General features: G+C 45.6%; 1 protein-coding gene across 1 annotated transcript in view; it reads left to right on the forward strand.

The window, feature by feature from the left end:
* Positions 1–461: 461 nt before the first annotated feature.
* The window catches only part of LOC311108756 (clathrin coat assembly protein AP180-like), a gene marked incomplete at both ends in the record, with an annotated part of 43,801 nt that continues 23,413 nt past the window's right edge, over positions 462–20,849 (forward strand). The window contains 3 exons of the mRNA XM_084151498.1: positions 462–591; positions 19,754–19,896; positions 20,298–20,373. Of these exons, the coding sequence (XP_084007624.1) occupies positions 462–591; positions 19,754–19,896; positions 20,298–20,373 (349 nt within the window). The remainder of the gene's footprint in view (positions 592–19,753; positions 19,897–20,297; positions 20,374–20,849) is intronic.

Consider the following 20,849-nt stretch of genomic DNA (forward strand, 5'->3'; position numbering starts at 1 on the left):
TGGCCAAACCCATTCATTCTAAGGATAAGAAGCGCTGTGCGGTCGCAGCGTTTACAATCTCCTAATTGCTTCTTTGTTATTGCTTTATTGCTGTGGGCTGAGGAAATAGATTGTATTTCCAGCGTAGTGTTACGTAAGAGTGACTTTATCCAAGGTGCTGAACTGAACCATATAGCGGGACACAGAAGGAAGAAGGCAATCTAGCGTAAGTCTACCCATGTCAGAGCACACATATCAACGTGACCCAATTATTTAATGTCAAATGAAATCTTTATTTATTTATTTGAGCTAATTTGGAAAATTATTCGCCCATCCAGAAGGTCACAGGCCTATTCGTGGGGGATTTAGAGAGGACCGCACAGCACTGGCATCGTTGATACCCGTATTCCTGTAGCAAGACCGCCTTTTTATTTAATTTTTCTCCTTGGTGAAATAAAGGTGGTCTACTACACTAGGAGAAAATGTCGGGGCAGACGCTCACGGATCGTATTGCCGCTGCGCAGTACCAGTTGACGGGATCAGAGGTATCTCGCGCCGTCTGCAAGGCAACCACTCACGAGGTGATGGCGCCCAAGAAAAAGCACCTGGAATGTAAGTGTACTCTCATCCCAACCCTTTTGCACACTTGAACACACACACACACACACACACACACAAGTGTAGAACACTGCATAATGAGTTGATTAGATATCTATGGAAAAAATGGTTGACATCCATTGGAATAGGCCTATCCCTTTAGATGGTAATCATCCAGCCAGGTCACCCCTGATACAAGTCAGTATAGAAGTCCATCCATGGACTGAGAACATCGGGAGATGACGGTGAAAACCGGCCACTAAGGGCAACAGTGAGTGTTGTTACCTTCAAGTAGGTTATATGTAAACATATGCCTCTGGTGCCAAAGATTGAATGTTCGAATCTAGGAATAGAAAGTAGTTTTTGAGATTTTTGTTTTAAGACTATCCCAAACCTTAACCCTTACCTTAACCATTCAGAGTTAATACCTAACCTTAAGCTTTCATAGTTAATGCCTAAACTTAACTCTAACCTTAAAAATGCAGAGTTAATGCCTAAACTTAACCTTAAACATTTTGAAATTTGACGTTTGAGAAACATGGATGAACATCTAATTCTGATGTGAGACTGTGAGAGCTTGTTGAATCATCAACCAATGCATTACATTTCTATGCTCCTGCCTGGCATGACAAGAGTGCTAGGCCTACCATGAATTTCTGTTACCATGGAGATGACCCCAATGGTGACCCCTAGTCATCCTACATGTGTAGCTCACAGTGATTGGAGAGAAAGGTGGTCATAACACAAAACAGACTGACACACACAGAGGCCTAGTCACAATACATTACATTTGCCCTTGTTCACTTGTCGTTGCACACTACACCGCCCACACTTCCCATAAGTGATCCATATGGCAGGAGTGCATGTCTTCAAGTCTTCAATGGCTGTGGTGTCTGCTAGTTGTCTTTGTTATTGATTAGCTAAAGAGCTTCCTCACTTGGTTTCACAGGTATAGCCTATACACTATACATTATATCAAGTGACAGTTAAATGGGCAACAACTAGAAAACAGATAGATGTAGGCCTACTGTAGATAGATAGGACTTAATGTCCAATTTTGCTTATTCACCAGTAGCCAATTTTCCCTGCATCACCACAGAATTGCAACTTCAGGCCACACAGCGCTACGTCCATAAAGACTCAGGGTCCACCTCATGACAAGACAATATTAATCACTGTCATGGGGCCTAGCAGCCCGAGTCAGACTAAAGCAGTCGTCCTCCAGTGCATGGATGAATGGTGTTCCACCTGCCTGTGTGTGTGTGTGTGGTCAGGTGGCCGGCCCAGTCTCAGGCTAGGTCTAGCAGGACTCAGAACTTATATCGTGTGATCCACTCCCCACTGAATAATGCATGAATCAGCCAATGACTGGCCTGTATTATTTACACAGCCAAAGGTGACCATGCTAATGCTAAAGTAGGCAGGAGACTGGGGATTAGCTTAGCATTGCACAGAGACAGACAGAGAACTCAGAGTATGACTGTCCAGAGAAGGGAGATTCTTACCCAACAACATGCACTGAGTATATAAAACATTGCTCTTTCCATGACATAGACTGACCAGGTGAATCCAGGTGAAAGCTATGATCCCTTATTGATGTCACTTGTTAGGGGAGGAGACAGGTTAAAGAAGGATCTTTAAGCCTTGAGACAATTGAGACATGGATTGTGTATGTGTGCCATTCAGAGGGTGAATGGGCAAGACACCATATTTGTGCCTTTGAACAGGGTATGGTAGTAGGTGTCAGGCGCACCGGTTTGTGTCAAGAACTGCAATGCTGCTGGGTTTTTCCCACTTTCCTGTGTGTATCAAGAATGGTCCACCACCCAAAGGACATCCAGCCAACTTGACACAACTGTGGGAAGCATTGGAGTCAACATGGGCCAGCATCTCTGTGGAATGCTTTCGACACCTTGTAGAGTCCATGCCCTGACGAATTTAGTCTGTTTTGAGGGCAAAAGGGGGGAGGGGGTGCAACTCAATATTAAGAAGGTATTCCTAATGTTTGGTATACTCAGTGTATGTTTACTATAGTCGTTTATTTTTTACACGTTAACCAAATACAATAAGCGGGATTAAACAAGCACAATGCAAACGGCTCCTGTCTTTATCCAGGTGGAAGGATATTGTCTGTGTCTTGTCTGTGTTGTGACATTGATATTTGAGTACCTGTAGCTATGTCTCTTGCCTTGGAGTTAATGCCAGTGCATGTACAGTGTAAATCAATTTCATGGCCATTCAACAAACAAAATGAATATAGGGCACAATGTTTCCCCTATATTCTTTTCTTGGCGCATAGTTAATGCCCTCAAGGCAACATTCAAGGCTTCAAACACCAAAACATTAAATTAGGCCATCATTTTTAGGCAAGGGCTCCGTTTAACCTAAATATATTATTGGAAACTCTAGTAGGGCATATTATTTGTCTTCTCCTCAGGGATAATCCAATTCCAAACTTGCCTCGAGGCCACAGGTATGTGATGCCGTAGTCAGATGTACTTCCAAAGCAACCACAGAACAGAGAATTCAAAGCTCAGATGCAAAGCTGTCATCTAGGCAAAAGGTTGCTATTTGAAGAGTCTCAAATATACAATTTATTTAGATTTGTTGAAAACTTTTTTGGTTACTACATGATTCTATATGTGTTATTTCATAGTTTTGATGTCTTCACTATTATTCTACAATGTAGAAAATAGTAAAAATAAAGAAAAACCCTTGAATGAGTAGATGTTCTAAAACTTTTGACCGGTAGTGTATATATTGTGGCAGACCAGGGGGTTTGATCTAAACGTTTACACAGATCAGACACAAGTGTGTTACCTCAGTTAAGGGTGTGCATTTAAAACAATAAAGAAGAAGACAAGAACATAGGTCTCCTCCAGGAGACCGCTTCCGGGTTACCGTCTTCTGGGCTCCGGGGAACACTGTCGCCTCTGGGGTAGAACACCGAGCCCCTCGGTTCTAGCAGACCGTGAGGATGTCTATCTGGTAGCAACCTCTCACTACCTCCGACCTCTCCCCTGTGCTGCACTCCTGGCATCTTTATGGGCCCCGTACAGCTGGTGAGCAATCAGCCCCTTGATTACTCACCAGCCTCAATCAGCCCCATTAAGTCCTGGCCGGAGGACCCGTCGAGACCTGGCATGTTCAGCAGAGGGAGCCACCGCTGTGTGCTGTAGACTCAGTCTGTCACCAGGCCACGACGAGTCTCCCCCTGATAGCTTGTCCGTGGTACGCCCCCCCTCCCCCTCCCCCTTAGCCCTGTCGGGGATGGGCCGGTTGTCAGTGTGATGTATGTCTCCCTTTTCGATATGGCATTCACGTTCCCATGCTTTGCCCCTGACCTGTGCACAACAGAAAAAGAGAAGCGTTGAAGGGACAAGAACCACCTGGTGACTCGATCGTTTGTGTCCTTTCCCCTGGCCATCCAGACCAGGGGAGCATGGTCTGTGACCAGGGGTGAAGTGGGTGCCCAACAGGTAATACTTGAGAGTGTCTAGCGCCCACTTCACCACTAGACACTCTCTCGACAATCGAGTACTTATTTTCTCTGGGTATCATCTTCCGGCTTATGTACATGTTGGGGTGTTCCTCCCCATCGTGTACCTGGGACAGGACAGCCCCTAGTCTCATGTCGCAGGCATCCGTCTGCACCAGCATCGGTACCTGGAAATCGGGTGTCACGAGAATCGGATGGGAGCACAGGGCTTCCTACAGGCGCCTGAACGCCGCTTCGGCCTCATCCGACCACTTCACTGTTTTCGGGAGGCGGCCCTGGTCAGATCGGTAAGGGGGGAGGCTATAGCCCCAAAGTTGGGGATAAACCGGCTATAGTATCCCGCCAGGCCCAGGAAGGACTTGACCAGTGTCTTTGTGCGGGGAACGGGCCAGTCACGAACCGCCTGTACCTTCCTCTCCTGGGGCTTGACGTTCCCCTGTCCGATTAGATACCCCAGGTACTCCACCTCCTCGAACCCCAGCTTGCATTTCTTGGGATTCGCTGTCAACCCGGCTTGCCTGAGCGCGTCCAGTACTGCCTGGAGGCACGTCAGGTGCTCTTCCCAACCTTGGCTGTGGATGATGATGTCATCCAAATAGGGCGCTGCGTACTGTTGGTGGGGTTGGAGGACTCGGTCCATCGGGCGCTGGAACGTGGGCGGGGCTCCATGGAGACCGAACGGGAGGACCAGGTATTGGTATAAGCCATCCGGTGTCGAGAATGACGTCTTCTCCCGGGAGGAGGCTGCCAAGGGTACCTGCCAATATCCCTTGGTCAGGTCCAGGGTGCTGATGTACCGTGCCTTTCCCAACCGGTCAATGAGCTCGTCCACCCTCTGCATGGGGTAGACATCGAACAAACTGATGTCGTTCACCCCCTCCTCGACGACTCCCATCCTCAGCATAGCCTCCACCTCCTGCTTCACGGCCTGGTGTTCAATGAGGGTCGTTCGGCCCGGTTTCTCTGAAAACATGGCAGTGTTCTGATCTATGAGCTCCCGAAGCACTTGCTTCTGGGCGGGTCCGAGGTCCTCAAGGCTCGGGACCACCACTGGTCCCGTCGACGTCACAGGTTTTGACCACAACACGGCCAAGGCTGTCCTCACATGCCACCTCTTCAATAGGTTCACGTGGTAAATCTATTAGGTTTTCGGCTCCCCAGCTGCCATACGCAGTAATTTACAGGTCCCAGCTTCTCTGTCACCTCGTACGGCCCGTGCCATGTTGCCAGGAACTTACTTTCTGCGGTGGGGATTAAAACTAGCACCTTGTCACCCACCTGGAACTCTCGGGGCTGGGTCCCCCGATTGTAGACCTTGGCTTGGGCACGCTGAGCCTTCTCCATTTGTTCCCTTACCACTTGCCATATGGCTGTCCTCCGCTCCCTCATAGTTTCTACGTGTTCGTAGAGGTCGGCTGGGCTTCCCACACCTCCTTGGCGAGATCCAGTAGGCCGCGTGGTCTCCTCCCGTAGAGGAGTTCAAAAGGGGAAAACCCAGTGGATGCCTGGGGCACTTCTCGGATCGAGAACATTAGGTGGGGTAGTAGCTGGTCCCAGTTCTTCCCGTCCCGCTCGAAGATCTTCCGCAGCATTTGTTTGAGCGTGTTATTGAACTGTTCGACGAGCCATGAACTCTGTACCTTGGTCGGTCAGGATCTCGTTCGGGATGCCCACCCGGCTGAAGAGGTGGAACAGCTCCCGGGCAATTCCCTTGGAGACTGCTGCCCGTAAGGGAATGGCCTCGGGATATCGGGTGGCAAAATCTACTATTACCAGGATGTACCGGTGTCCTCGGGCTGTTTTTACCAAGGGACCCATGGCGATGTGTTCAAACGGCACTCCGATGATCGGTAGGGGAACCAGCGGGTTCCGCAAGTGTGCTTTTGGGGCGGTGATTTGACATTCTGTGCAGCTGCGGCAATAGTCTTCCACGGCCCGCCTCATCCCGGGCCAGTGAAACCGGGCGGCGATCCGTTCCCTGGTCTTCTCCATTCCCAGGTGAGCAACTCAGGAACGGCACCCACCACCATCTGGCAGCTCCCTTGTGACATCACGGTGGTGGCCTGCCCAGTCGAATACTGCTTGGTGTCGCCGTGGACACAGGAGACGGACATCTCCTCTCCACGGTCGGTCGGCTGGGCCAGCAGGCACGCTTGTACCAGCGTTACCACACTCCTGGAATCCAACAGAGCGTGGGTGTCGTGATCGTTGACTTTCACCGGGACCATGGGTGCTGGTGGTTCGCTGTGGGCCCAACAGGAGGTGACATAGTTTACTGCGTGGCCCAGGTCATCTCCGGGGCCTACTGATGGCATTGACTCCTCTCGGCCTGGGCAATTCAATGCGAGGTGTCCCCGGGAGCCACACTCAAAACAGCTCCTTTGGTCTTCATCCACCTGGGGTCGGCGGCGGCGGTCGACTCTCCCCCGGCTGTCTCTCCGTGGGTCTGTAGTCCTTTAGCCCGGCTGGGAGTACGTGGTGGGGTTGTCGTTCTGTCCCCTCCGATGGCTCCCGGACTCAGCCTGTGTCCCCTTCAGCAGGGCCACAGTATTCTGGTGCGTCTCCACGGCTCCCAAGAGGTCCTCCAAGGTCTGGGACGTGCGTAGGCTCGCCGCCCTCTTCATGTCGTGAGGTAGTGCCCGTAAGAAGTGATCCATGAACACTTTGTCGATAACAGGGAGGGCGGCTACGTCGGTTAGGAGCCATGCCCTGGTGATGCGCAGTAGGTCGCTCATCTGGGCTCGGGGGAAAGCGTCGATCACGAACCTCCAGTCGTGGACCAGCTGGGCCTAATGGGCCAGGCTGTACCCGTAGCGGCTGAGTATCTCCCTCTTGAGACAGTCGTAGTTAGCCGCCTGTTCGGTGTTGAGGTCATAATACCCATTTTGGGCGTCTCTGGACAGGAACGGGGCCAGCAGACTCGCCCACTTCGCCTTGGGCCATCCTTCCCGGAGTGCTGTCCGTTCAAACATGCAGAGGTAGGTCTCGATGTCGTCGTCCTCCGTTAGCTTGATTAAAAACTGATTGGGATGCGATTCGGTCCACATTTCTCTTCGCAGCTTCCTGACTTCCTCAAGCAGGCGGACATTCTGTAGACGCTGTTCTTCCAGTGTTTGTTCTTGAAAGTCCTGTTGCGCTTGTTGGGCTCGAACTAACTGAGCTATCAACTCGCCCATGCTGATACTGCGTACATCATCTCCTTCCATCAGCAAGGGCATTGAAGATGAAACGTGGCTGGGTCTTTCAGCATGACAATGATTCCAAACACACCGCCCGGGCAACGAAGGAGTGGCTTTGTAAGAAGCATTTCAAGGTCCTGGAGTGGCCTAGCCAGTCTCCAGATCTCAACCCCATAGAAAATCTTTGGAGGGAGTTGAAAGTCCGTGTTGCCCAGTGACAGCCCCAAAACATCACTGCTCTAGAGGAGATCTGCATGGAGGAATGGGCCAAAATACCAGCAAGACTTACAGAAAACGTTTGACCTGTGTCATTGCCAACAAAGGGTATATAACAAAGTATTGAGAAACTTTTGTTATTGACCAAATACTTATTTTCCACCATAATTTGCAAATAAATTCATTAAAAATTCTACAATGTGATTTTCTGGATTTTTTTTCTCATTTTGTCTGTCATAGTTGACGTGTACCTATGATGAAAATTACAGGCCTCTCTCATCTTTTTAAGTGGGAGAACTTGCACAATTGGTGGCTGACTAAATACTTTTTTTCCCCACTGTATGTGTATATATACAGTCGTGGTCAAAAGTTTTGAGAATGACACAAGTACTGGTCTTCACAAAGTTTGCTGCTTCAGTGTTTTTAGATATTTTTGTCAGATGTTACAATGGTATACTGAAGTATAATTACAAGCATTCCATAAGTGTCAAAAGCTTTTATTGACAATTATATTAAGTTTATGCAAAGAGTCAATATTTGCAGTGTTGACCCTTCTTTTTCAAGACCTCTGCAATCCGCCCTGGCATGCTGTCAATTGACTTCTGGGCCACATCCTGACTGATGGCAGCCCATTCTTGCATAATCAATGCTTGGAGTTTGTCAGAATTTGTGGGTTTTTGTTTGTCCACCCGCCTCTTGAGCATTGACCACAAATTCTCAATGGGATTAAGGTCTGGGGAGTTTCCTGGCCATGGACCCAAAATGTCGATGTTTTGTTCACCGAGCCACTTAGTTATCACTTTTGCCTTATGGCAAGGAGCTCCATCATGCTGGAAAAGGCATTGTTCGTCACCAAACTGTTCTTGGATGGTTGGGAGAAGTTGCTCTCGGAGGATGTGTTGGTACCATTCTTTATTCATGGCTGTGTTCTTAGGCAAAATTGTGAGTGAGCCCACTCCCTTGGCTGAGAAGCAACCCCACACATGAATGGTCTCAGGATGCTTTACTGTTGACATGACACAGGACTGATGGTAGCGCTCACCTTGTCTTCTCCGGACAAGCTTTTTTCCGGATGCCCCAAACAATCGGAAAGGGGATTCATCAGGGAAAATGACTTCACCCCAGTCCTCAGCAGAATGCAGAATATCAGTCTGTCCCTGATGTTTTTCCTGGAGAGAAGTGGCTTCTCCGCTGCCCTTCTTGACACCAGTCCATCCTCCAAAAGTCTTCGCCTCACTGTGCGTGCAGATGCACTCACACCTGTCTGCTGCCATTCCTGAGCAAGCTCTGCACTGATGGTACCCGATCCCACAACTGGATCAACTTTAGGAGACGGTCCTGGCGCTTGCTGGACTTTCTTGGGCGCCCTGAAGCCTTCTTCACAACAATTGAACCTCTCTTCTTGAAGTTCTTAATGATCCGATAAATGGTTGATTTCGGTGCAATCTTACTAGCAGCAATTTCCTTGCCTGTGAAGCCCTATTTGTGCAAAGCAATGATGATGGCACGTGTTTCCTTGCAGGTAACCATGGTTAACAGAGGAAGAACAATGATTTTAAGCACCACCCTCCTTTTAAAGCTTCCAGTCTGTTATTCTAACACAATCAGCATGACAAAGTGATCTCCAGCCTTGTCCTCGTCAACACTCTCACCTGTGTTAACGAGAGAATCACTGACATGATGTCAGCTGGTCCTTTTGTGGCAGGGCTGAAATGCTGTGGAATTTGTCCATTTGGAAGACCCATTGCGACCAAGCTTTAACTTCCTGACTGATTTCTTGAGATGTTGCTTCAATATATCCACATAATAAAGTGCACCAGTCCCTCCTGCAGCAAAGCACCCCCACAGCATGATGCTGCCACCCCCGTGCTTCACGGTTGGGATGGTGTTCTTCGGCTTGCAAGACACCCCCTTTTTCCTCCAAACATAACTATGGTCATTATGGCCAAACAGTTCTATTTTTGTTGAATCAGACCAGAGGACATTTCTCCAAATAGTACGATCTTTGTCCCCATGTGCAGTTGCAAACCGTAATCTGGCTTTTTTATGGTGGTTTTGGAGCAGTGGCTTCTTCCTTGCTGAGCGGCCTTTCAGGTTATGTCGATATAGGACTTGTTTTACTGTGGATATAGATAAGTTTGTACGTGTTTCCTCCAGCATCTTCACAAGGTCCTTTGCTGTTGTTCTGGGATTGATTTGCACTTTTCGCACCAAAGTACGTTCATCTCTAGGAGACAGAATGCGTCTCCTTCCTGAGTGGTATGACGGCTGTGTGGCCCCATGGTGTTTACACTTGCGTACTATTGTTTGTACAGATGAACGTGGTACCTTCAGGTGTTTGGAAATTGCTCTCAAGGATGAACCAGACTTGTGGTCTACAATGTTTTTTCTGAGGTCTTGGCTGATTTCTTTTGATTTTCCCATTATGTCAAGCAAAGAGGCACTGCAATACATCCACAGGTACACCTCCAATTGACTCAAATGATGTCAATTAGCCTATCAGAAGCTTCTAAAGCCATGACATCATTTTCTGGAATTTTCCAAGCTGTTTAAAGGCACAGTCAACTTAGTGTATGTAAACTTCTGACCCACTGGAATTGTGATACAGTGAATTATAAGTTAAATAATCTGTCTGTGAACAATTGTTGGAAAAATGACTTGTGTCATGCACAAAGTAGATGTCCTAACCGACTTGCCAAAACTATAGTTTGTTAACAAGACATTTGTGGAGTGGTTGAAAAACAAGTTTTAATGTTTCCAACCTAAGTGTATGTAAAGTTCCGACTTCAACTGTATATATATATATATATATATATATATATATATATATATATATATATATATATATATATATATATATATATATATATATATATATATATATATATATATATATATATATATATATATATATATATATATATATATATATATATATACTTGTATACACTACCAGTCAAAAGTTTGGACACACCTGCTCATTCAAGGGTTGTTCTTTATTTTTACTATTTTCTACATTGTAGAATAATAGTGAAGACATCAAAACTATGAAATAACACATATGGAATCATGTAGTAACCAAAACAGTGTTAAACAAATCAAAATATATATTTGAGATTCTTCAAAGTAGACACCCTTTGCCTTGATGACAGCTTTGCAAAATCTTTGCATTCTCTCAACCAGCTTCACCTGGAATGCTTTTCCAACAGTCTTGAAGGAGTTCCCACATATGCTGAGCACTTGCTTGTTGGCTGCTTTTCCTTCACCCTGCCGTCCGACTCATCCCAAACCATCTCAATTGGATTGAGGTAGGGGGATTGTGGAGGCCAGGTCATCTGATGCAGCACTCCATCACTCTCCTTCTTGGTAAAATAGCCATTACACCGCCTGGAGGTGTGTTGGGTCATTGTCCTGTTGAAAAACAAAGGATAGTCCAACTAAGCCCAAACCAGATGGGATAGCGTATTGCTGCAGAATGCTGTGGTAGCCATGCTGGTTAAATGTGCCTTGAATTCTAAATAAATCACAGACAGTGTCACCAGCAAAGCACCCCCACACCATAACACCTCCTCCTCCATGCTTTACGGTGGGAACTACACATGCGGAGATCATCCGTTCACCCACACCGCACCTCACAAAAACACAGCGGTTGGAACCAAAAATCTCAAATTTGGACTCCAGACCAAAGGATACATTTCCTCCGGTCTAATGTCCATTGCTCATGTTTCTTGGCCCAAGCAGGTCTCTTCTTCTTATTGGTGTCCTTTAGTTGTGGTTTCTTTGCAGCAATTCGACCACGAAGGCCTGATTCACACAGTCCCCTCTGAACAGTTGATGTTGAGATGTGTCTGTGACATGAACTCTGTGAAACATTTATTTGGGCTGCAATTTGTGAGGCTGGTAACTCTAATGAACTTATCCTCTGCAGCAGAGGTAACTCTGGGTCTTCCTTTCCTGTGGTGGTCCTCATGAGAGCCAGTTTCATTACAGCTCTTGATGGTTTTTGCGACTGCACTGTTCCGTATTTACTCACATTCATGTCTTAAAGTAATGATGGACTGTCGTTTCTCTACTTATTTGAGCTGTTCTTGCCATAATATGGACATGGACTTTTAGCATATAGGGATATCTTCTGTATACCCCTCCTACCTTGTCACAACACAACTGATTGGCTCAAACACATTAAGAAGGAAAGAAATTCTGCAAATTAACATTTAAGAAGGCACACCTGTTAATTGAAATGCATTCCAGGTGACTATCTCATGAAGCTGGTTGAGAGAATGCCAAGAGTGTGCAAAGCTGTCATCAAGGCAAAGGATGGCTATTTGAAGAATCTCAAATATAAAATATCTTTTGATTTGTTTAACACTTTTTTGGTTACTAAATGATTCCATAGGTATTGTATCATAGTTTTGATGTCTTCATTATTATTCTACAATGTAAAAATAAAGAAAAACCCTAGAATGAATAGGTGTGTCCAAACGTTTGACTGGTAGTGAATGTGTATACATATATATAATACATATATATAATGGATTAAAAAATAAAAATTCCTCATCAATCTACACACAATAACCCATAATGACAAAGTGAAAACAGGTTTTTAGAAATGTTGGCAAATGTATTACAAATAAGTATTCAGACCCTTTACTATGAGACTCGAAATTGAGCTCAGGTGCATGCTGTTTCCATTGATCATCCTTGAGATGTTTCTACAACTTGATTGGAGTCCACCTGTGGTAAATCCAATTGATTGGACATGATTTGGAAAGGCACACACCTGTCTACAGTGGGGAGAACAAGTATTTGATACACTGCCGATTTTGCAGGTTTTCCTACTTACAAAGCATGTAGAGGTCTGTAATTTTTATCATAGGTACACGTCAACTGTGAGAGATGGAATCTAAAACAAAAATCCAGAAAATCACAATGTATGATTTTTAAGTAATTCATTTGCATTTTATTGCATGACATAAGTATTTGATACGTCAGAAAAGCAGAACTTAATATTTGGTACAGAAACCTTTGTTTGCAATTACAGAGATCATACGTTTCCTGTAGGTCTTGACCAGGTTTGCCCACACTGCAGCAGGGATTTTGGCCCACTCCTCCATACAGACCTTCTCCAGATCCTTCAGGTTTCGGGGCTGTCGCTGGGCAATACGGACTTTCAGCTCCCTCCAAAGATTTTCTATTGGGTTCAGGTCTGGAGACTGGCTAGGCCACTCCAGGACCTTGAGATGCTTCTTACGGAGCCACTCCCTAGTTGCCCTGGCTGTGTGTTTCGGGTCGTTGTCATGCTGGAAGACCCAGCCACGACCCATCTTCAATGCTCTTACTGAGGGAAGGAGGGTATCTTGCGATACATGGCCCCATCCATCCTCCCCTCAATACGGTGCAGTCGTCCTGTCCCCTTTGCAGAAAAGCATCCCCAAAGAATGATGTTTCCACCTCCATGCTTCATGGTTGGGATGGTGTTCTTGGGGTTGTACTCATCCTTCTTCTTCCTCCAAACACGGCGAGTGGAGTTTAGACCAAAAAGCTCTATTTTTGTCTCATCAGACCACATAACCTTCTCCCATTCCTCCTCTGGATCATCCAGATGGTCATTGGCAAACTTCAGACGGGCCTGGACATGCGCTGGCTTGAGCAGGGGGACCTTGCGTGCGCTGCAGGATTTTAATCCATGACGGCGTAGTGTGTTACTAATGGTTTTCTTTGAGACTGTGGTCCCAGCTCTCTTCAGGTCATTGACCAGGTCCTGCCATGTAGTTCTGGGCTGATCCCTCACCTTCCTCATGATCATTGATGCCCCACGAGGTGAGATCTTGCATGGAGCCCCAGACCGAGGGTGATTGACCGTCATCTTGAACTTCTTCCATTTTCTAATAATTGCGCCAACAGTTGTTGCCTTCTCACCAAGCTGCTTGCCTATTGTCCTGTAGCCCATCCCAGCCTTGTGCAGGTCTACAATTTTATTCCTGATGTCCTTACACAGCTCTCTGGTCTTGGCCATTGTGGAGAGTTTGGAGTCTGTTTGATTGAGTGTGTGGACAGGTGTCTTTTATACAGGTAACAAGTTCAAACAGGTGCAGTTAATACAGGTAATGAGTGGAGAACAGGAGGGCTTCTTAAAGAAAAACTAACAGGTCTGTGAGAGCCGGAATTCTTACTGGTTGGTAGGTGATCAAATACTTATGTCATGCAATAAAATGCAAATTAATTACTTAAAAATCATACAATGTGATTTTCTGGATTTTTGTAGATTCCGTCTCTCACAGTTGAAGTGTACCTATGATAAAAATTACAGACCTCTACATGCTTTGTAAGTAGGAAAACCTGCAAAATCGGCAGTGTATCAAATACTTGTTCTCCCCACTGTATATAAGGTCCCTCAGTTGACAGTGCATGTCAGAGCAAATACCAAGCCTTGAGGTCGAAGGAAATGTCTGTAGAGCTCCGAGACAGGATTGCGTTGAGGCATAGATCTGGGGAAGGGTACCAAAACATTTCTGCAGCATTGAACGTACCCAAGAACACAGTGGCCTTCATCATTCTTAAATGGAAGAAGTTTGGAACCACCAAGACCCTTCCAAGAGCTTGCCATCCGGCCAAACTGAGCAATCGGGGGAGAAGAAGGGGCCTTCGTCAGTGAGGTGACGAGAACCCGATGGTCACTCTGACAGAGCTCCAGAGTTCCTCTGTGGAGATGGGAGAACCTTCCAGAAGGACAACCATCTCTGCAGCACTCCACCAATCAGGCCTTTATGGAAGAGTGGCCAGATGGAAGCCAGTCTTCAGTAAAAGGCACATGACAGGCCTCTTGGAGTTTGCCAAAAGGCACCTAAAGGACTCTCAGACCATGAGAAACAAGATTGTCTGGTCTGATGAAACCAAGATTTAACTCTTTGGCCTGAATGCCAAGCGTCACGTCTGGAGGAAACCTGGCACCATCCCTACGGTGAAGCATGGTGGTGGCAGCATCATGCTGTGGGGATGTTTTTCAGCGGCAGGGACTGGAAGAATAGTCAGGAAAGAGGGAAAGATGAAAAGAGCAACATACAGAGAGATCCTTGATGAAAACCTGCTCCAGAGCGCTCAGGACCTCAGACAGGACCTCAGACTGGGTCCAACAGGACAACGACCCTATGCACCCAGCCAAGACAACACAGGAGTGGCTTCGGGACAAGTCTCTGAATGTCCTTGAGTGGCGACTCTCCCCATCCAACCTGACAGAGCTTAAGAGGATCTGCAGAGAAGAATGGGAGAAACTCCCCAAGTACAGGTGTGCCAAACTTGTAGCGTCATACCCAAGAAGACTTGAGGCAGTAATCACTGCCAAAAGTGCTTCAACAAAGTACTGAGTAAAGGGTCTGAATACTTATGTAAATATGACATTTCTGTTTTTGCTTTGTCATGATGGGATATTGTGTGTAGATGAGGAATTTTCTTTTTTTAATCAATTTTAGAATAAGCCTGTAACGTAACAAAATGTGAAAAAAGTAAAGGGGTCTGAATACTCTCCGAATGTACTATATATATATATATATATATACTGCCGTTCAAAAGTTTGGGGTCACTTAGAAATGTCCTTGTTTTCCTTAAAAACATACATGAAATTAGTTTGAATAGGAAATATAGCAAAATGAATAGGAAGTGTAGTCATTGACAAGGTTAGAAATAGTGATATTTAATTGAAATAATAATTGTGTCCTTCGAACTTTGCAGCAATTATAGCCTTGCAGACCTTTGGCATTCTAGTTGTCAATTTGTTGAGGTAATCTGAAGAGATTTCACCCCATGCTTCCTGAAGCACCTCCCACAAGTTGGATTGGCTTGATGGGCACTTTTTACGTACCATACGGTCAAGCTGCTCCCACAACAGCTCAATAGGGTCTGTGCTGGCCACTCCATTATAGACAGAATACCAGCTGACTGCTTCTTCCCTAAATAGTTATTGCATAGTTTGGAGCTGTGCTTTGGGTCATTGTCCTGTTGTAGGAGGAAATTGGCTCCAATCAAGCGCCGTCCACAGGGTATGGCATGGCGTTGCAAAATGGAGTGATAGCCTTCCTTCTTCAAGATCCCTTTTACCCTGTACAAATCTCCCACTTTACCACCACCAAAGCACCCCCAGACCATCACATTGCCTCCACCATACTTGACAGATGGCATCAAGCACTCCTCCAGCATCTTTTCATTTGGTCTGCGTCTCACAAATGTTCTTCTTTGTGATCTGAACACCTCAAACTTCGATTCGTCTGTCCATAACACTTTTTTCCAATCTTCCTCTGTCCAGCGTCTGTGTTCTTTTGCCCATCTTAATATTTTCTTTTTATTGGCCAGTCTGAGATATGTATTTTTCTTTGCAACTCTGCCTAGAAGATCAGCATCCCGGAGTCGCCTCTTCACTGTTGACGTTGAGACTGGTGTTTTGCAGGTACTATTTAATGAAGCTGCAAGTTGAGGACCTGTGAGGCATCTGTTTCTCAAACTAGACACTCTAATGTATTTGTCCTCTTGCTCAGTTGTGCACCGGGGCCTCCCACACCTCTTTCTATTCTGGTTAGAGACAGTTTGCGCTGTTCTGTGAAGGGAGTAGTACACAGCGTTGTACGAGATCTTCAGTTTCTTGGCAATTTCTCGCACGGAATAGCCTTCATTTCTCAGAACAAGAAAAGGCTGACGAGTTTCAGAAGAAAGTTCTTTGTTTCTGGCCATTTTGAGCCCATCGAACCCACAATTGCTGATGCTCCAGATACTCAACTAGTCTCAAGAAGGCCAGTTTTATTGCTTCTTTAATCAGCACAACAGTTTTCAGCTGCTGTCATAATTGCAAAAGGGTTTTCTAATGATCAATTAGCCTTTTAAAATGATAAACTTGGATTAGCAAACACAATGTGCCATTGGAACACAGGACTGATGGTTGCTGATAATGAGTTAATAATCTCTCTCTATTCTCTCTTCATCTCTCTCTCTCTTCTCTCTCTCTCTTCCTCTTTCTCTCTTTTCTCTCTCTTCCTCTCTCTTTCTCTCTTCCTCTCTCCCTTCTCTCTCTTTCTCTTCTCTTTCTCTCTCTCTTTCTCTCTTCTCTCTTCCTCTTTCTCTCAGTATGAATTAAAAAAAAAATGTATGCACTCACTAACTGTAAATCGCTTCTCTCTCTCTATTCTCTCTTCCTCTCTTCATCTCTCTCTCTTCTCTCTCTCTCCTCTCTCTTTCTCTCTTCCTCTCTCTTCCTCTCTCTTCCTCTCGCTCTTCCTCTCTCTCTTCCTCTCTCTCTTCCTCTCGCTCTTCCTCTCGCTCTTCCTCTCGCTCTTCCTCTCGCTCTTCCTCTCTCTCTCTCTCTCGCTCTTCTCTCTTCCTCTTTCTCTCAGTATGAAAAAAAACAAAAAATGTATGCACTCACTAACTGTAAGTCGCTCTGGATAAGAGCGTCTGCTAAATTACTAAAATGTAAATGTAATAATGGGCCTCTGTACGCCTATGTAGATATTCCATTAAAAATCAGCCGTTTCCAGCAACAATAGCCATTTACAACATTAACAATGTCTACACTGTATTTCGGATCAATTTGATGTTATTTTAATGTACAAAAAAATTGCTTTTCTTTCGAAAACAAGGACATTTCTAAGTGACCCCAAACTTTTGAACGGTAGTGTATATTACATATCTCTTGCCCTTATGTTTGTGTTTGCATAATGCATAGATTCCACAGATAATAATATAATAATATAATAATAATAATATATATAATAATAATATAATATAATATGCCATTTAGCAGACGCTTTTATCCAAAGCGACTTACAGTCATGCGTGCATACATTTTTGTGCATGGGTGGTCCCGGGGATCGAACCCACTACCTTGGCGTTACAAGCGCCGTGCTCTACCAGCTGAGCTACAGAGGACCACAGATAATGCCCTAGGCCTAGACATGGAAATGGAATAAGAATATTGTGTATCTCAATGATCCTATACACTTTGCCACAGATATTGATGTGCCACTGTGATGATACATCAAACATCAACCCCTCTGGTCTTTGTGTGAAGCCATTGTAATGGAGAAGATAGTTCTTGTTGTCCTTAATGATTGTGTCATGATTGCTGACCCTTGAGAGGCAGGCCGGTTGCCATGGAAACAGATTGTAGCGCGGGTCAGAGACTCTGGGTGACACGGGGGTTCTGGGTAGGCACAGTGGAGGGCAAACGACTCCAGAGTGATTCGACAGACAGTCATTTTGGGGAGTAGCATATCCTTAGAATGATATTTTCTGTCTTGTTTTGGTGTTTCAGAGTGAGAAATGGGTTTAATTTTTTTTTTTAAATTGGTTCTTGCTCTGAAGGAGCGAGATGTCTGAAATGCATGTTTTTATGCATGGACACAGCATGTGTCGTGTGTGTGTGTGTGTAGGCGTTTTCAGTCATCTGGTAAGTGAATCATTGTTGCAGTTAATTCTTACAGCTTTCCTGTCTGCTGTGGATTACTGAAAGAGTCTTTATTTAGATCAGTCAATCATCATTAGACTTACACACTGCTCTGTGGTAGGTGTGTGTAAGTGTATGAACGCGCATATGTGTGTGTTTGTGTGGCAAACAAAATAGTTAACTTGTGGTGGGCCACAAATATTCTTATTTCTCTATTCACATTAAACAATCCACACATGAACAACACATGACAGGGTTGCCTGTTGAGATGGAACATATGGTTGAGTTGTGGTGTCGTAAACAGAGCAAAGCAAAGCAGGGACCGACATAATTGCGGGGTGTGTTAGCATTGTGCTAATGTCCTAGCATGGATGCTAAGCTCTATAGCTACCACTGTGACAGAGACAGGTTATGTAAAAGCCTCTGCCTCTAGTTGTGGTCTGGCTCCTTGTGGTTGTCTTATCAGGCCACAGACACTGGAAAAAACTGAAGGGGTGTGTCATCACCAACTGTTTTACTGAGAGAGGCAGATACATTTAGGAGAGACTGGAAAGGGTTCTTCATGGAATCCAAAAGGGTTCTAACTGGAACCAAAAAGGGTTCTTCAAAGGGTTATCCTATGGGGACAGCCAAAAAACCCTTTCAGGCTCTAGATAGCAGCTTTTTTTTTCTAAGAACATTAGACAAAAACTGGACACAAAAGCTTCTAACTGGAGATGTGTGTGTGTGTGTGCTTGTGTGTGTGTTTGTTCTTGTGTGTGTGGCTGTTGGGGGAGGGGTAACCACACCAGACCCCTCACTGATTATATTAATCTGTGGACAAAGCCCCTGCCCTTTAACCATGAAATGACCAACAAGCCTTCTTCATCATGCATCCCCTCTCTCTTTTTAGGTTGGACAATAATCGATAATATTGCAGCCTTCCATCCTTTGGCAGGACAAGCTTCCGCCTTTTGACAGTACAGAAACATGGTTTGGCTATGATTATAGCAACCTTCCCTATCCTAGGAGGGATGGTTGGTTGACATTTGTGTGATAAAATATACCAATAAAGGCCAGATGAAATCTCAAAAACCCTCTCTCTCTTCCGAGCAGCTAATCTGTCATATACTATATCCCAAAGCGCTGAGTTGAGGTTATGTTTCAGAGGTGATTGCTCTCTGAGTCAGACCTGTCTGTCTGTCTGTCTGTCTGTCTGTCTGTATCTTTGTCTGTCTCAGTGGCAGTTTGTGTGTCAGTCTGTCTGCCTGAGTGACAGTCTGTCTTCCATGGGGGAGATAAGGATGACAAGGCACTATTTCTATCTCTGTGTTGGATCCTTTCTAGCAGTGTGGGTGGCTCTTTTGAGGCTTTGTATGTGTGTCCTAACTCCCAAATGGATGTCTGACTCTGCAATGCCTAGCTCCACTAGGTACACAGTGAAGTGAACAACCCCCAGAGGCTATTATAGGGCTTTCACACATTACAGTACCCAGAATCACCATCCATACCCACACACACAGACACACAGACAAACACACACACACCAGCACTCCTTCTCCAAATTCACAGAGCATATGAATGGAGCAGTATGGAGACTGAGACAGACTCATTTGACCTGGAGTGAGGCTTCACTATCAGCTACGGCAGCACATTACATATTTTCTTGGTAGTCAGCGTGTCTTAACACTTTGAAATTGTACTTACTCTTCATAATTTTATAACTCTTTAGAAACCTTGATCTATCCTAACAAGTCCTGCTATATTCCACTGTCTCAAAATGGCTGACCGTGTCACGGATCGACAATCAATAACAGAACAGTTTCACTGATCTGAACCCCACAGTACTAACAAACATATCTGTATGTGTTTCAGATCTGATATCGGCCACCAATGCGACCAACGTGAACATCCCTCAGATGGCCGACACTCTGTTTGAGAGGGCCACCAACGCCAGCTGGATTGTCGTCTTCAAGGCCCTAGTCACCACACACCACATGTGTGTCCATGGAAATGAGGTCAGAGGGCAGCATTTTAGTGCACAACCACCACAAAACAAATTAGGACTGTTTCAGCACTATGGACAGCTACACGGCTGTCTTGATTAATCCCAGGGGAGCTGTGAGTGTAGCTGTCCATGGTGCTGGAAACAGTGCTATTAGTATTGCTGCAGACTAGAGCTCATTCTGAAACATGGTTATAAAACACAGTTGTGTTTGTCTGGAGCTATTTTTACATATTGAGTTGCTGTATTGCTATAGACATAACATACTAGCACTCAATTTGTATTTGACTATTTCAGTAAATATGCCTTAATTGTCTTGATTTTTTTTTCTTTGATTCATTTTTTTTTTTTATCAGCCTATTTAATTGTAAGGTGTTTCAGTGTCAGTGCCTTATTGTCATTCTGCTTCCTCAGAGGTTCATCCAGTACCTGGCCTCCAGGACCGCTCTGTTCAACCTCAGCAACTTTATTGACAAAACAGGCTCCCACGGTAAGTGCACTTCCTGTGTGCGTGTGTGTATGTTTGGGGAGTGAAGCAGGTGGATTCCCTCCCAGTTGAGAGCATAAACAGATACAGTAGATGAGATGTGAGACTACCTGGAGGCGCAGAAGGAGACAAGAGGAGAGGAGGAGACAGGAGGAGACAGGAGGAGAGGCATAGACAGAGACAGGAGAGGAGGAGAGACAGGAGGAGACTGGAGGAGAGGAGGAGAGGCAGAGAAAGGAGGAGAGGCAGAGACAGGAGGAGAGGAGGAGAGGCAGAGACAGGAGGAGAGGCAGAGACAGGAGGAGAGGCGGAGAGGCAGAGAGGCAGAGACAGGAGGAGAGGAAGAGACAGGAGGAGAGGCAGAGACGGGAGGAGAGGCAGAGACGGGAGGAGAGGCAGAGACGGGAGGAGAGGCAGAGACAGGAGGAGAGGCGGAGACAGGAGGAGAGGCGGAGACAGGAGGAGAGGCGGAGACAGGA

This window comes from Coregonus lavaretus (assembly GCF_964263955.1).
Source record: "Coregonus lavaretus genome assembly, chromosome: 33".
In the NCBI taxonomy this organism is placed as follows: domain Eukaryota; kingdom Metazoa; phylum Chordata; class Actinopteri; order Salmoniformes; family Salmonidae; genus Coregonus; species Coregonus lavaretus.